A 15,875-nucleotide genomic window follows, 5' to 3' on the forward strand; every position below is an offset into this window, starting at 1 on the left:
ATTGGATCCCAATCCATTTGCAGACGATGTTTATTAGCCTTTGCTGGTTATGTTTTATTTGTATATAATGTGACTCCCCTGAGAGAAGCAGCAACAGAAGAACCCTAGTTCTGAGATGGCAGGTGAGTCAGGGAGATCCTTCAGGCTGGTACTTTCGAGCATCTGACCCTCAGTATGTCCTCCAAGCCTGAGCTTGCCATAGAAAGCAGAATCCTTGCACTTCCTGACCGTTCAGGTCAGATCGTGGTCATTCAGATTGATAACCATGCAGCACCTCTTTGCTCAGCTTTGGCTGGGCCTGGAGCTGCAAGAGACACAAAACCAGTAAAAAGCAGTAGCTCCCCTGTCCTTCAGGTGTTGTGCCTGTTATGCAAAACTGGCACGTATGAGTCAGGTGTTCCCAAATTGCCGTGCTAAAATGAGTGTGGTGTAACCAATAATTGGGACAAGACCAGTGTGAGAGTTATTAGGGAAAGCTTTCTTACATGGATCTGGAACAAAGACTAGGAGGGAGCCACTCTGGGGCTTTCTCTAACAAGGCATTTGTGTTGATCCGGGAGTTATGCTGGTCACATGAGTGTCACACATTGCTTCAGAGTGCTTTGGTTCCTTCCCCTGGAACATTTGCCCTAACTCCCTTGCTAACCTTCCATTCTGTCAGCTTCAACACCAGATTCCATCCCAATCCCAGCACTGAGATCCAAGAAGTCCCTTTTAAGAATCAAGATGAATGGGGAGATTACTAGATATATTTATTTCCTAGGGCTGCTGGGACAAAATACCACAGGCTGGGTGATTTACAACAGAAATGTATTCTCTCACAGTACTGGAGGCTGGAAGTCTGAAATCAAGGTGTTAGCAGGGCCATTCTCCTTGTGAGACTCTGCATAAAATCCTTCCTTGCGTGTTTGCAGCTTCTAGTAGTGACCATCAATACTTGGCCCGCAGCTGCATCACTCCACGCTGGCCTATTGTCTGTCAGTGGCTCTGTGTCTTCTTGGAAGGACACCAGTCATATGGGATTAAGAGCCCACCCTGTTTCTAGTATGACTTTATTTTAATGAATGGCATCTACAATGACTCTATTTCCAAATAAGGTCACATTCTGAGATACTGGGGTTAGGACTTTAACATATTTTTTGGAGGACACAATTCAACCCATAACACTGAGTAAAAGAAAATTCAAGTGGGTAAGAACTCCTCAGCACCAGGCACTGCCTAGCTCTCCTGGTAGGCCTAAACCTGTGCTGCTTCTTACGGTAGCCACCAGCCCCATGTGGCTTTTGAACACTTGAAGTGTGGCCAGTCCAGATGGAGATGTGCTCTAAGTGTAACATGCACATGGGATTTCAAAGTCTTAGTCCAATAAAAGAATGTAAAATATCTCATTAATAGCTTCTTACATGTTGAAATAATATTTTAGATATATTGGGTTAAAAACATATTCAAATTAATTTTATTATTTCTTTTTACCTTTTTTTTTTTTTTTTTGAGATGGAGTCTAGCTTTGTCGCCCAGGCTGGAGTGTAGTGGCACGATCTTGGCTCACTGCAACCTCCGCTTCCCAGGTTCAAGCAGTTCTCCTGCCTCAGCCTCCTGAGTAGCTGGGATTACAGGCACCCACCATCACACCCAGCTAATTTTTGTATTTTTAGTAGAGACAGGATTTCACTATGTTGGTCAGGCTGATCTCAAACTCCCAACCTCAAGTGAACCGCCCACCTTGGCCTCCCAAAGTGCTGGGATTACAGGCGTGAGCCACCGTGTCCAGCCTCTTTTTACATTTTTAAATGTGACTACTAGAAAATTTAAAATTGTTTATGTGGCTCAGATTGTATTCCTACTGGAAATATAAAGGTCTACTGGTCTAGGCACTGAAGCTCAGAATCAGGTAACCCACGGGGGTATATAGGACCACCAGGAAACACCACCTTAGGTACTTAGGGGCCCCCCAGAGCACCTTCAAAAGAGGCATGTTATTCATGGACTTAAATAAAGCATTTGATTTTTTTTTTTTTTTTTTTTGAGACGGAGTCTCGCTCTGTTGCCCAGGCTGGAGTGCAGTGGCACAATCGCGGCTCACTGCAAGCTCCGCCTCCCGGGTTCATGCCATTCTCCTGCCTCAGCCTCTCCGAGTAGCTGGGACTACAGGCGCCCGCCACCACGCCTGGCTAATTTTTTTTTTTTTTGTATTTTTAGTAGAGACGGGGTTTCACCGTGGTCTCGATCTCCTGACCTTGTGAATCGCCTGCCTCGGCCTCCCAAAGTGCTGGGATTACAAGCGTGAGCCACCACGCCCGGCCACATTTGATTATTTTTAATGAGTTCACATTTTTGGAAATCCTGCCAAAAGTTCCACTCACCACACAACAAACATAATGGTAAGAGTCAGAGATGTGGGAAAACCTTCAGTGCACTCACTTGTACTAAAGCAAAGCTTACACACCACTAATGTCTTTTTGTATATCTGTAAGTCTGGGTTGCCTTTGAAAGCTATGAATTGAGATATTTATGGTAAGTTTAAGCCACCAAAAGTGTGATTAAACTAGTAGCAAGGTAAATTGGTGAGCACTGTGCTGTTCTTCAAAACCATCTCTGAATCACTGACTACATAGGTGGTCAGCCGTGAAGGTGTGACTGGTCTGATTCTCTGAGGCCAGGTACATCTGTCAGTACCAAGAAATTAGAAGTCTCCTGCTCGATGACCTGCCCTGTCCTCTCCCTCAGGGATGCTGTAACCAAAATCATAGATTTCTCTAGCAACACGGATTGTGCTTCTCAGACTTGAATGTTTGATGGGATCTTAAGATGCAGGTTCTGACTTGAGGTCATGGGTAGGGCTGAGAGTCTGCATCTCCAGCCAGCAGTGCCCAGGCTGCAGGCCAGAAAAGGCCTCCAGGAGGAACAAGAGTCTGGAGACAGCAGGAAAGCCACGTGGTCATTTGGCAGAATTCCAGTATGGCCTCTGCACAGGAAGGTCCTTGACTTTATCAGGGGCTCTTGTCCATGAAACCCACAGTGCAGTGACGACTCCCATGCTTTGTCCCACTCAAGGGAAGGGTGAGGTGATGTGAAGAGGTTGTTCTGTGGGCAGTGAGCACCAGCCAGGCCTCGTAGGGGGTTCCTTTCCTCCTCTACATGGAGCATGGCTCAGTCGCAATGGGATCATTTTGGTTTGAAGTGTTGGTATCATGCTGCCCTGTTTATTTCATCTTTTTTTCTCTTTTTTACTATTAACTAAACTGTAATCTTTATTTGGATTTCACTGGTTTTTCTACTAATGTCCTTTTTCTCTTCCAGGATCCAAACCAGGATATTAAATGTAATATTAGTTTACATTTATTTTTTTTTTAATGTTTTTGGTGTAGCTTTTATCCTAGCAGTTAAATAATGCTAAACATGAAAATGGTATAAGGATAATAAAAATTACAAAAAAATGGGCCGGGCGCGGTGGCTCACGCTTGTAATCCCAGCACTTTGGGAGGCCGAGGCGGGTGGATCACCAGGTCAGGAGATCGAGACCACGGTGAAACCCCGTCTTTACTAAAAATACAAAAAAATTAGCCGGGCGTGGTGGCGGGCGCCTGTAGTCCCAGCTACTCAGGAGGCTGAGGCAGGAGAATGGCGTGAACCCAGGAGGTGGAGCTTGCAGTGAGCCGAGATCGCGCCACTGCACTCCAGCTGGGTGACAGAGCGAGACTCCGTCTCAAAAAAAAAAAAAAAAAATGTATTTTTCTAGTTATGCAGTGTAAAATACTAAATATTGAAGTGCTGGAAATTATTTGGCTAAAATTTAAATTAAGAAATGGCTTGCATGACCCTTTGTGAGACTCTGGGGAATTATGGTTCTGATGGTTGGAGCCTCTCAAGAAGAAAATGGTTTGATTTGATTTTTTGATTTCTTTTTTCTTTTCTTTTCTTTTTTTTTTTTGAGACAGAGTCTTGCTCTGTTGCCCAAGCTGGAGTGCAGTGGCTCTTGACTCGCTGCAACCTCTGCCTCCCAGGTTCAAGTGATTCTCCTGCCTCTGCCTCCCCAGTAGCTAGAACTACAGGTACGGGCCACCGTGCCAGGCTAATGTTTTGTATTTTTAGTAGAGACGGGGTTTCACCATGTTGGCCAGGCTGGTCTCGAACTCCTGACCTCAAGTGATTCACACGTCTCAGCCTCCCAAAGTGCCAAGAGTACAGGCATGAGCCACCGCGCCCAGCCTGGTTTGATTTTAACCACTTTACATTTCACCTGGCCATCAGAGTAAATCTAAATAAAATTGTTAGCATCAGGCACATCCCATGCTTAAAACCTCTCTGGTGCAACAGGGTCAATGTTAAATCCAAGGTTGGCTTTTGAGGCACTTTGCAGTCTGTTCCTGGCTAATCTCTCCATCCTCATTTCCTACCCTCTGCCCCCTGTACTATGCTTAGAACTTCACTGAATCTCTCACTGGCCTCCAAACATACTGTGCTCTGTCACTGCTTTTTGCATATGCTGCTTCCTCTACCTGGAATACTCTTCCCCACCTGGGCCAGGAAAATGGCAACTATTCCCTCAAGATACAGCGTAGATGTCACTGCTGTGAAAGTCAGCTAGGGTAAGCACCACTCCAGTCTCTTGGGCAGAGGTAGTCACCCTCTTCTTTTTGCCCAGAGAGTCCCTTAGTCGTGCTACAATTATGACACTTGTTACAGAAGATTGTGATTTATCTGCTTAGGTGCGTCAGTTCAAGGGCAGGGATTATGTCTTCTTCTTTTTAGCATGGTGTGCTTGAAAGTGCTTGATGCATAATTTGTCGAATGAAAGATGACATCTTTGGAATTGCTGTGAGCTTGTGGATGAACAATTAATTAGCTCTCTACCCACTTTCCATTTACCCCTGATAGCATTGACAAGTTCACCACTACTTGGGATGTGTTGGTCCTATATTTGATCTTTTCCTAAAAGATCATCAGGAGAAAAGAGAATAGTACCTACCAACTGTATTTCTTCACTCCTGTTACTCTAATTATCTTGGAGAGGAATAAAAACTGTTCTTAAAAATTACCTTAGAGAAAAAGGTACTTTTCAGGGTGGGAAATAACCTTATAAATTTTTTTTTTTTTTGAAACAGAGTCTCTCTCTGTCACCCAGACTGGAGTGCAGTGGCGTGATCTTGGCTCACTGCAAGCTCCGCCTCCTGGGTTCACACCATTCTCCTGCCTCAGCCTCCCGAGTAGCTGAGACTACTGGCGCCCACCACCATGCCTGGCTAATTTTTTGTATTTTTAGTAGAGATGGGGTTTCACCATGTTAGCCAGGATGGTCTCGATCTCCTGACCTCGTGATCCGCCCGCCTTGGCCTCCCAAAGTGCTGGGATTACAGGTGTGAGCCACCATGCCCAGCCTGATGGCATTGTAGCTGCTTTTCTCAGGAGTCCGCTTACTTTGCAGTCGTTTTCTTCATTGTGTGAATAGCCCCCTCTTCTTGGCTCCAGGGCTTTTGCCTGCACACAGCAGACACAACAGTCCATCCGGGCACCTGACCCACAGCCGCAGCAGCAGCAAAGGCAGTGTGGAGGAGATCATGTCGCAGCCAAAGCAGAAGGAGCTGTCAGGCAGTGTGCGGCAGAAGATGCTTCTTGACTACAGCGTGTACATGGGCAGGTGTGTCCCCCAGGAAAGCCGAAGCCCCCAGAGAAGCCCCCTGCAGAGTGCGGAGAGCAGTCCCACAGCTGGGAAGAAGGTAAAGCTGGCTGCCGGGCCGGACCTTTTTCACTTTTCGACTTAGACACATTTCTTCATGCATAAGTGCTCCGAAGCCCTGTTCTGGGCACTGGGATAACAGTGGTACATAAGACAGAGAAGGACCCTGCCTTTGGGGAACTTGTAATCTACTCAGGAAGACAGCAAGAAACAAGCATCAGGTGGTGGGAAGAATGAAAATAAAGTCAGATAAGGGAGGAGGGAAAGTGGCCAGAACTATTTTATTTATTTATTTATTTATTTATTTATTTATTTATTTATTTTTAATTTTAAAAAGTTTGTACTGTTTTTCTCTGCTATTTTGGATGGATGGTCAGGAAGGGCCTCTTTGAGGAGGTGAGTTTTGGGCACAGACCTGTTGGTCATGGGGGCAGTGAGCCACGGTGATGGGTGTGGGAGGAGCACTCCAGGTGGGAAAAGCAGCAACCCAAGGGCCCGCTGCAGGCATGTGCTTAGAATATTTGAGAAACAGCAAGGAGGGCTGGCCGGACAGTGGGCAAGGGAAAGGGGGAGGTAGGGAGGCTGGAGGATCAGCAGGGACCTTGGCTTTGTTCTGAGGTGAGGGAGGGCCATGGGAGGGTTCTGAGCATGGTATGATGTTGACTGATCTAAGTATAAAAAGATAAGTGGCTCTTGGTGGAGAACTGGCTGTAGAGGGAAAGAAGGAGTGGGAGGCGACTGTCATAGTGAAGGCTGGACCAACGTGAAGGTAGTGACAGTAGGTGGTGAGGAGAGGCTGGGCTGGGGTGTGCGTGGCAGGAGGCGCTGGCTGGATTTGCTGATGTGAGAGAACGCAGAGGCCAAGATTTGCACTTTGACCTGAGCAACTGGGTGATCACTAGGGGTTGTTACAGAATCACTGGTGATTCGGGTCTCATTCCTCCATAACCATTGTATTTTCAAATTCTCAGTCTCCTCGGCTATGCCCAGTGCTTTTGAAGATTCACCATGAACATTCTTTACAAAGTGTAACCGGACATGGACTTAGGATCATCTCTGATAAGATAACTCCTGTAAGCTGCCAGATACCAGGCTCTGTTAGGCACTTTAATAGAATTACTCTGCTCTCTTGAACAGTCCCGCAAACTAGACAGGATTGTCTCCATTTTGTAAGTGGAGAAACTGAGGCTTGATGAAGTTAGGTAGCCTAGTCACACAGTTGCTAAGTGATGGAGTGTGCAAAACCTGATCTGAGACCCCGGGGACCTCTTGGCTCGCTGAGACTATTTTGCTGGGTTATTCTGAAAGCCTGCTTGGCCTGAGGCCTCCTGCCTCTACTTTGCACACTATTCAGAGTCACAGTCTCTGCCTGGGGGACACTTAGCCTCTCTTTCACATCCAGGTGTTTGACCTCTTTTTTTAGAGACAAGGTCTCGCTGTGTCACCCAGGCTGGAGTGCAGTGTCGTGAACACGACTCACTGCAACCTCGACCTCCTGGGCTCAAGTGATCCTCTCACCCTCCTGGGCTCAGCCTCCCAAGTAGCTAGAACTACAGGTGTGTGCCACCATGCCCAGCTAATTTTTGTATTTTGTGTAGAGATGGGGTTTCACCATGTTGCCCAGTCTGGTCTTGAACTCCTGAGCTCAAGAGATCCACCTGCCTCGGCCTCCCAAAATGCTGAGATTACAGGCGTGAGCCACCACCCTTGGCTGTGTTTGACCTCTTACAATGACCATGTGTATTTCTGTTCTTAATGAGAAGCAAGCCATTGCTCTTTATCCGTTGATCCTCTTCAGTGTGGAAGAGGTCACTCACCTGATCTGTTTGAATTTGTCAGGGCAATAAAAGACCATATGCCTCTGCTGGCCTGCGACCCACTACCTCTGCACTGAGTCACTGGCTTTAGTGGGAAGCAGACCTCCCTCTAGGCAAGAGTGGAGTGATATAAAACTTTTCTACAAATGGTTCTGTTTACCACTGGTGAATTTCACCTCCCTCCAAATGCTAGGCTGTCAGCTGTCTGGACTCTCATCAGACTCAGGAAAATCAAGAGGAGAATTGTGCACTGATGTAAGAAAATTATCCAATAAAATGCTTCCTTTTTGAAAGATTTCCCCAAATTAAAAAACAAACCTGATTTTAGAGCTTTGTTTCCTTGGTTTGTGTTACATGTGCATATTGTATGCTATGTTCACTGGGGTCCCTGATGTCACAGCCCAGCATTGCTGTCAGGGGCTCTCTTGTTCCAGCCACCTGGCACTTACCCTTTATGCACCCCGACATTTTTTTCCCTCTTCTAAGTCTGATGACTTTTTTTTTTTTTGAGACGCAGTTTTGCTCTTTTTCCCCAGGCTGGAGTGCAATGGCGTGATCTTGGCTCACTGCCATCTCCGCCTCCCGGGTTCAAGTGATTCTTCTGCGTCAGCCTCCCGAGTAGCCAGGACTACAGTTACACACTACCACATCCGGCTAATTTTGTATTTTTAGTAGAGACGGAGTTTCACAGTGTTGGCCAGGCTGGTCTTCAACTCCTGACCTCTGGTGATCCACTCTTCCCGGCCTCCCAAAGTGGTGGGATTACAGCATGAGCCACTGTGCCTGGCCTCTGATGAAATTTTTTTTTTTTTTTTTAGATGGAGTCTCGCTCTGTCGCCCAGACTGGAGTGCAGTAGCACTGAAAATTTGAATTAGAAAATATCACTATTTTGGGGGGCAAAGGCCTAGTTTTCCAAATGTTTAGTGCCTGGTTTCGGAGGGGATTTAATTCAGGAAACAAGGAAACTCTTTTTTTTTGTTTTGTTTTGTTGTTGAGACGGAGTCTTGCTCTGTCGCCCAGGCTGGAGTGCAGTGGCGCAATCTTGGCTCACTGCAAGCTCCGCCTCCCGGGTTTACGCCATTCTCCTGCCTCAGCCTCTCCGAGTAGCTGGGACTACAGGCGCCCGCCACCACTCCCGGCTAATTTTTTGTATTTTTAGTAGAGACGGGGTTTCACCGTGGTCTCGATGTCCTGACCTCGTGATCCGCCCGCCTCGGCCTCCCAAAGTGCTGGGATTACAAGCGTGAGCCACCACGCCCGGCTTTTTAAAAAAATATCTGAAAGTGCAATGGTACTACTTCCAGCATGAGTACATCAGGAAGAGAGACCCCACAGGTCGGCTGCAGATTTGCTTAGGGGTATGAGTCCAGGGAGGCTGCTGGTTCTGTGTGCCCTGCATTGCCTGCCTGGGAGAGAGGCCATGGTGCCTGTCCTCCAGTAGTGAGGCTCTGGTGTTCAGGTTGCATAAGGCACTTCCACTCTCCATTTCAACAGACAGTTTTAAAAATGTTAGAGATAATATTAATATATGCCACCCCGGTATGGAGAGTCCTGTCCTTATTACTACTAGTCGTGCTCATCATCTCATATCTATAAACTGGATTACAAGATATTATTACCTGTTTGGTGTTATCAGAAGATGAGAATGTTACAAAGCAAATAGGAGTCAAATAGAAACCAGGAAGTCTGTAACTGTCAGAATAGTTTTCCAGGGCTTCCCTTGCTGCCCCCACAAAGTAGGCTTTTTAAACACTTAGAAGTTGAATTGGAAAATGTTTATGTTGCACTAAGTAAAAAAAATGAAGCTATATATCCAATTTAAAAATAAATTTTAAAAAGAATACAAACGAGTGCTAAAACAAATCAGTGGAGAGAAAAAATAGTCTCTTCAACAAATGGTGCGGGAACAACTGGGTATCTACAGGCAAGAGAATGAAGTTGGCCCTCTACCTCACACCATACATAAAAATTAACTCAAAATGATCATAGACCTCAATGTAAGAGCTAAAACCATAAAATTCTCAAAACAGAAGTAAAATTTGTGACTCGGGTTCGGTAAACCTTCTTAGCTAAGATACTAAAAGCATAAGCAACCAAAGAAAAGATAGGTAAATTGGACTTCATCAAAATTAAAAACTTTTGTGCTGCCAACAATACCATCAAGAAAGTGAAAAGATAACCCACAGGATGGGAGAAAATGTTTACAAATCATTTATCTGATAATGGTCTGGTACCTAGAAATATAAAGGACTGGTACCTAGAAATGTATAAAGGACTCTTACAACTCAATAACAAATAGATAAATAACCAGATTAAGAAACGGGGCTGGGTGCAGTGGCTCACGCCTGTAATCTGAGCACTTTGGGAGGCCAAGGCAGGAGGATTACTTGAGCTCAGGAGTTCAAGACCAGCCTGGGTAACATATTGAGACTCCATCTCTACAAAAAAGAAGAAAAAAAAAATTAGCCAGACATAGTGGCATGTGTCTGCAGTCCCAGCTACTCAGAAGGCTAAATCAGGAGAATTGCTTGAGTCAGGGAGGTCAGAGCTGCAGTGATTAGTGATTGCACCACTGCACTCCAACCTGAGCAACACAGCAAGACCCTGTCTCAAAAAAAAAAAAAGGGTAAAGGATCTGAATAGACATTTCTCCAAAGAAGATACATTAATGCCCAAATAAGCAAGCACATGAAAAGATGCTCAGTATCATTAGTCATCAAGGAAATGTGAATCAAAACCACAGTCAGATGTTACTTCACACCCACCCAGATGGCCACAATGAAAAAGGCAGATGATGGCCAGGCATGGTGGTGGCTCACACTTGTAATCCCATCACTTTAGGAGGCTGAGGCGAATGGATCACTTGAGCTCAGGAGTTTGAGACCAGCCTGGGCAAGATGACAAAACTCCATCTCTACCAAATAAATAAATAATAAAAATTTTTAAAAAGATAGATGATAACAAGTATTAGTGAGGATGCAGAGAAATTCGAATCCTTGGCTGGGCACGGTGGCTCACACCTATAATCCTAGCACTTTGGGAGGCTGAGGTTGGTGGACTGCCTGAGGCCAGCCTGGGCAACATGGCGAAATTACATCTCTACTAAAAATACAAAAAATTAGCCAGGCATGGTGGCGCATGCCTGTAATCCCAACTACTGGAGAGGCTGAGGCACGAGAATCACTTGAACCTGGGAGGCAGAGGTTGCAGGGAGCTGAAATCACGCCACTTCACTCCAGCCTGGGCGACAGAGTGAGACTCTGCCTCAAAAAAGAAACAGAGAGAGAGAGAGAGAGAGAGAGAGGGAGGGAAGGAAGGAAGAAAGGAAGAAAGAAAGAAATTGGAGTCCTCATACGTTGCTGGCAGGAATGTAAAATGGTCCGGCCACTGTGGGAAATAGTTTGGTATTTCCTCAAAAAGTTAAACAGAGTCACCATATGAGCCAGCACTTCCACTCCTAGATATATATCCAAGAGAAATGAAAATACATGTTTACACAAACACTTGTACACAAATATTTATAGTAGCATTACTCACAATAGCCAAAAGTGGAAAATGATGGGGCACAGTGGCTTGCGCCTATAAGCCCAGCACTTTGGAAGGCTGAGGTGGGCGGATCACTTGAGGCCAGGAGTTAGAGACCAGCCTGGCCAATATGGCAAAACCCCATCTCTACTAAAAAGACAAAAATTAGCCGGGCATAGTAGTGCACGCCTGTAGTCCCAGCTACTCGGGAGGCTGAGGCACAAGAATGACTTGAACTCAGCAGGCATAGGTTGCAGTGAGCCGAGATCACGCCACTGCACTCTAGCCTGGATGACACAGCAAGACTCTGTTTAAAAAAACAAAACAAAAGTGGCAAACAACCCATATTTCCATTAACTGGTGAGTGGATAAAGTGTGGTATATATATAGACGATAATACTATTATGTGATAAAAATAAGTTTATTATGCAATAAAAAGGAGGCACTGCTACAACATGGATACACTTTGAAAACATTAGTGAAGGGAGTCAGTCACAAAAGAACACATTGTATGACTTCATTTATAGGAAATATCTGGAATAGACAAATTCATAGAGACAAACTAGTTGTTTCCTAGACTGGTGGGCAGGGTGATGGGGAGGAATAGGAAGTGACTGCTAATGGGTACAGGGTTTATTTGGGGGGTGATGAAAATGTTCTAAAATTGACTATGGTGATAGCTACACAACTCTCAATATACTGAAAACTATTGGATTGTACTCTATTTTTAAAAATTATTTTTGTGGTAAAATACATAGACATAAAGTTTGCCATCTTAATCATTTTAAAATGTATAGTTTAGTAGAATTAAATACATTCATAATGTTATGTATTGACCACCACCATTCTCTTCAACTTGTATAATTGAAATTCTACACTCATTAAACAGTAACCCCCCCGTCCCCTCCTCCCAGCCCCTAGCAACCACTATTCCCTGTCTCTCGGATTTTGACTATCCTAAGTACCTCATATAAGTAGAATTATACAGTATTTGTCTTTTTGTGACTGACTGATTTCACTTAGCCTAATGCCCTCAAGATTCATCCATGTGGTAGCATAAGTCAGAATCACCTTCCTTTTTGAGCTGATCATGCTCCATTGTGTGTGTTCCCCATTTTGCTTATCCATTCCTCCATCGATGGGTGCTTGGCTTGCTTCCACATTTTAGCTGTTGTGAATGATGCTGCTCTGAACATCAGTGTACACGTATCTTCTTTTGAGACCGTGCTTTCAATTTGTTGGGGTATATAGCCAGAAGTGAAATTAGTGCATCTTAAGGGTGATTCTGTTTAAATTGTTTAAGGAATCACAATACTGTTTTCCACAGCAGCTCTGGAAGGGTGCTCTTTAGATGGACGAATTGTTATGATCTATGAATTACATCTAAGTAAAACTGTAAAAAAAAAACAAATACAAAACCAGCCAGGCGCGGTGGCTCACGCCTGTAATCTCAGCATTTTGGGAGGCCGAGGCAGGCAGATCACCTGAGGTTGGGAATTTGAGACCAGCCTGACCACCATGGAAAAGCCCCATCTCTACTAAAAATACAAAAAATTAGCCGGGCGTGGTGGTGAATGCCTGTAATACCAGCTACTTGGGAGGCTGAGGTAGCCTCCCTTGAACCCGGGAGGCGGAGCTTGCAGTGAGCCGAGATCACGCCACTGCACTCCAGCCTGGGTGACAGAGTGAGACTCCTTCTCAAAAAAAGAGAATACAAAACCATGTAGCCAGATCTAATTTTGCTTTTTTTTTTTTTTTTTTTTTTTTTTTTGAGACAAAGTCTTGCTCTGTTGCCAGGGTGGAGTACAGTGGCATGGTCTCGGCCCACTGCAACCTCTGCCTCCTGGGCTCAAGCGATTCTCTTGCCTCAGCCTCCTAACTAGCTGGGACTATAGGCATGCACCACCACGCCCAGCTAATTTTCGTATTTTTGGTAGAGACGGGATTTCACCATGTTGGCCAGGATGGTCTCAATCTCTTGACTCCGTGATTTGCCCATCTCGGCCTCCCAAAGTGCTGGGATTACAGGCATGAGCCACCACGCCCAGCTTAATTTTGCTTTTTAAAAGTTCTATATTCTTAAATGTATATATACACTGAAAAGAGACTGAAAGAAAATATAGTAAAAATGTCTTAAATAATGTTTAAAATATTTTAAATCTGAGTAGCGGGATTATGGGTGTTTTCTACAGTGAATATACATTGTTTTTATAATCAAGGGAAACAAACACACAGGGGTAGGGTTCTCGCTGTGTCATCTCCTGGACCACACAGTCCCTCGTGCAAGCCCCCTGGCGGTTCACTGGGTGCAGCCAAAAAGGAGTGGGGGCACTACACACTCTTTGTAACAGAAAAACTGGGCTGGCCTCCTGGCCATTTGTAATAGGAAATGTTACACCACAGACTTCAGTAAATCTGTCCTACTTTAGTTTTAGAGGTTAGTTTTAAATAACATATATCCCAAGAGCGACGCAGTTTTGATGGGCTTGCTTCAGCTTCAAACCATTGAATTTTCTCTACACTTACTTGGAAGCCATTTTTGGAAAGTTACCATTTCTTAGCGTGTTTATACAGTTGAGATGGCAAAATGAATATCCTCCACACATTTAATCCTATTGCCAAATGGCGATATTGGGAAATGTATGCACATTGATTCTTTAAGCTCTTAAATTTTTATGACATTCGTTGGGCCTTCCTAGCAGGCTGTTGAATCTAGGTTTCGCTCATAAAACTTCTTTGATGCATTATCGATGTTCTGCTCTGGAATTTTTCTTTGTTCCCAATGAGTCTGTGGAGAGAAGCTTGCTTTGGAAAAAGGAACTGTTGAAAAAACAATCTGCTTGTCGGTTATTTCAGAAATTTGTTTACCACATCATATGCCATTGGCTTGGACATACATTGTGAAATAGCCTTTGTTTCTTGCTATTTTGTGCTAAAACTGTTTCCTGTGAGTAACTAGGGTTGTAAAGAAAGGCTAATAAAAGGTAGATGCTCCCTCTAGGTAAGGGAAAAAGTAACTTACTGTCTTGTGTAACCTACAAATCTCAAGACACGTGGTGTCTTACGTGGGCAGCAACTTAATACCGTCTGAGGGGCCAGGTGATCATTGCCCTTGGATGAGTGTTTATGCAGAAGTCTGTATAAATAATCGGATGGGACTCAAAGACAGTAACCTCAGAAAAGCTGAACGAGTTACCCTTGGGGCTGGGAAGGAGATGTTCAGTCAGAGAGAAAAGGAATTCAAAAAAACAGTGCAAGTTGTGGCATGGCCAAGCATTCACCGCTGCAGACTCTTGCCCTTCCATCCAGGACCTAGTGGTGGAAAATGTCTTGGTTAATGACAGAAAACGTCACAGCACTAGAAAAGCCCAGATAGAATAATCCATGTCCATTAAGAAGGGTGAGGCAGATCCATGTCTTCTGAAATGGGCTGACCAGCATGCCTTCTTTTTTGAACCTTTTTTTTTTTTTTTAAATGAGACTCACCAACGTTCATAAGGGAGACCTTTGAAAACTCAAATGTAAAGGACTCCTGTAGAATATAAAGTCATGCAGTGACATGTCATTGAAAAATGTAAGCGAACCCTAGGCCCCCAGAAAGAGAGAGCACAGGCTGTGGCAATGTATCTGGAGTTGGTTCCTGCTGGTGGGTTCGTGGTCTCCCTGACTTCAAGAATGAAGTCATGGACCTTCGCGGTTAGTGTTACAGCTCTTAAAGGTGGCACGGACCCAAAGAGTGAGCAGTAGGAAGGTTTATTGTGAAGAGCAGAAGGACAAAGCTTCCACAGCGTGTAAGGGCACCCAAGCGGGTTGCTGCCGCTGCTGGCTGGGGTGGCCAGTTTTCATTCCCTTATTGTCCCCTCCCATGTTCTGTTTTTGTCCTATCAGAATGCCCTTTTTTCAGTCCTCTCTGCGATTGGCTGCTTTTAGGATCCTGCTGATTGGTGCATTTTACAGAGTGCTGATTGGTACATTTTACAGAGCGCTGATTGGTGCGTTTTACAGGGCACTGATTGGTGCATTTTACAATCCTCTTGCTAGCTACAGAGTGCTGATTGGTGCGTTTTTACAGTCCTCTTGTAAGACAGAAAATTTTTCAGTCCCCACCCAACCCAGGAAGTCCAGCTGGCCTCACCTCTCAGCAAGACTAGCAGAGGGGTGGGACTGAGCAGTGTGCTGGCTCAGGCACAGCTCAGTGACTGGTGAACACCAAACTTCAGAATGAGTGCATGGAGCTATGTGCTGTAGACCTTGGGAGTACTCACAAACAATTGGATCTGCAGGTTCAAATCCATACACACCAAGCAACAACGTGTGCACCATACCACTGACCCAGGCACACAGCTTCAATGTGGGCACAGTCACAGCTGCTCAGAATGGATAGCACTGGCATGAATGCACAAGCACAAAGCGTGGAGGTGATGAGAGTGTCTGGTGTGTGTTATAGCTGCAGCCAGCCCATGAGGGCAGAACAGATGCACTTATAGAAGCCATAGAGGGAGAGGAAAGGGGGAATAATTCACAGATTCTGCATTTCTAAATCTTTTCATCTTTGCTTTCCAAAGCTCATTGTGTCTGCAAGGCTACAGTCTAATTAGAGACCTCAGCACAGGAAAATGTCTGCCATATCAGGGGGCCAGCTACCCTTCCCCCACCCCCACTGCCACACACAGGACAGAGCAGATAGAGGATGGGAGAACGGGACTCTGTGTCAGGCACCGCACTCATTTCTAAAATGGAAGTAAAGTTCCTGTCTTTCCAGGGTATTGTGAGACATGAGTGGACCTGAGACAGGAATGTGCCCATAGGGCTGGCATGTGGTCAGTGGACAGCTGCTACATTACTGAGTTCTCAG

General features: G+C 45.1%; 1 protein-coding gene across 9 annotated transcripts in view; it reads left to right on the forward strand.

Annotated features, from left to right (window-relative positions):
• TEX2 (testis expressed 2) overlaps positions 1–15,875 on the forward strand; it is a 124,012-nt gene that overhangs the window by 76,898 nt on the left and 31,239 nt on the right. For all 9 annotated transcript variants that reach the window (XM_032138162.2, XM_058431658.1, XM_032138163.2 and 6 more), the window contains one exon: positions 5,470–5,717. In XM_032138162.2, the coding sequence (XP_031994053.1) occupies positions 5,470–5,717 (248 nt within the window). The remainder of the gene's footprint in view (positions 1–5,469; positions 5,718–15,875) is intronic.

Source organism: Hylobates moloch, unplaced genomic scaffold (genome assembly GCF_009828535.3).
Source record: "Hylobates moloch isolate HMO894 unplaced genomic scaffold, HMol_V3 SCAFFOLD_19, whole genome shotgun sequence".
Lineage (NCBI taxonomy): Eukaryota > Metazoa > Chordata > Mammalia > Primates > Hylobatidae > Hylobates > Hylobates moloch.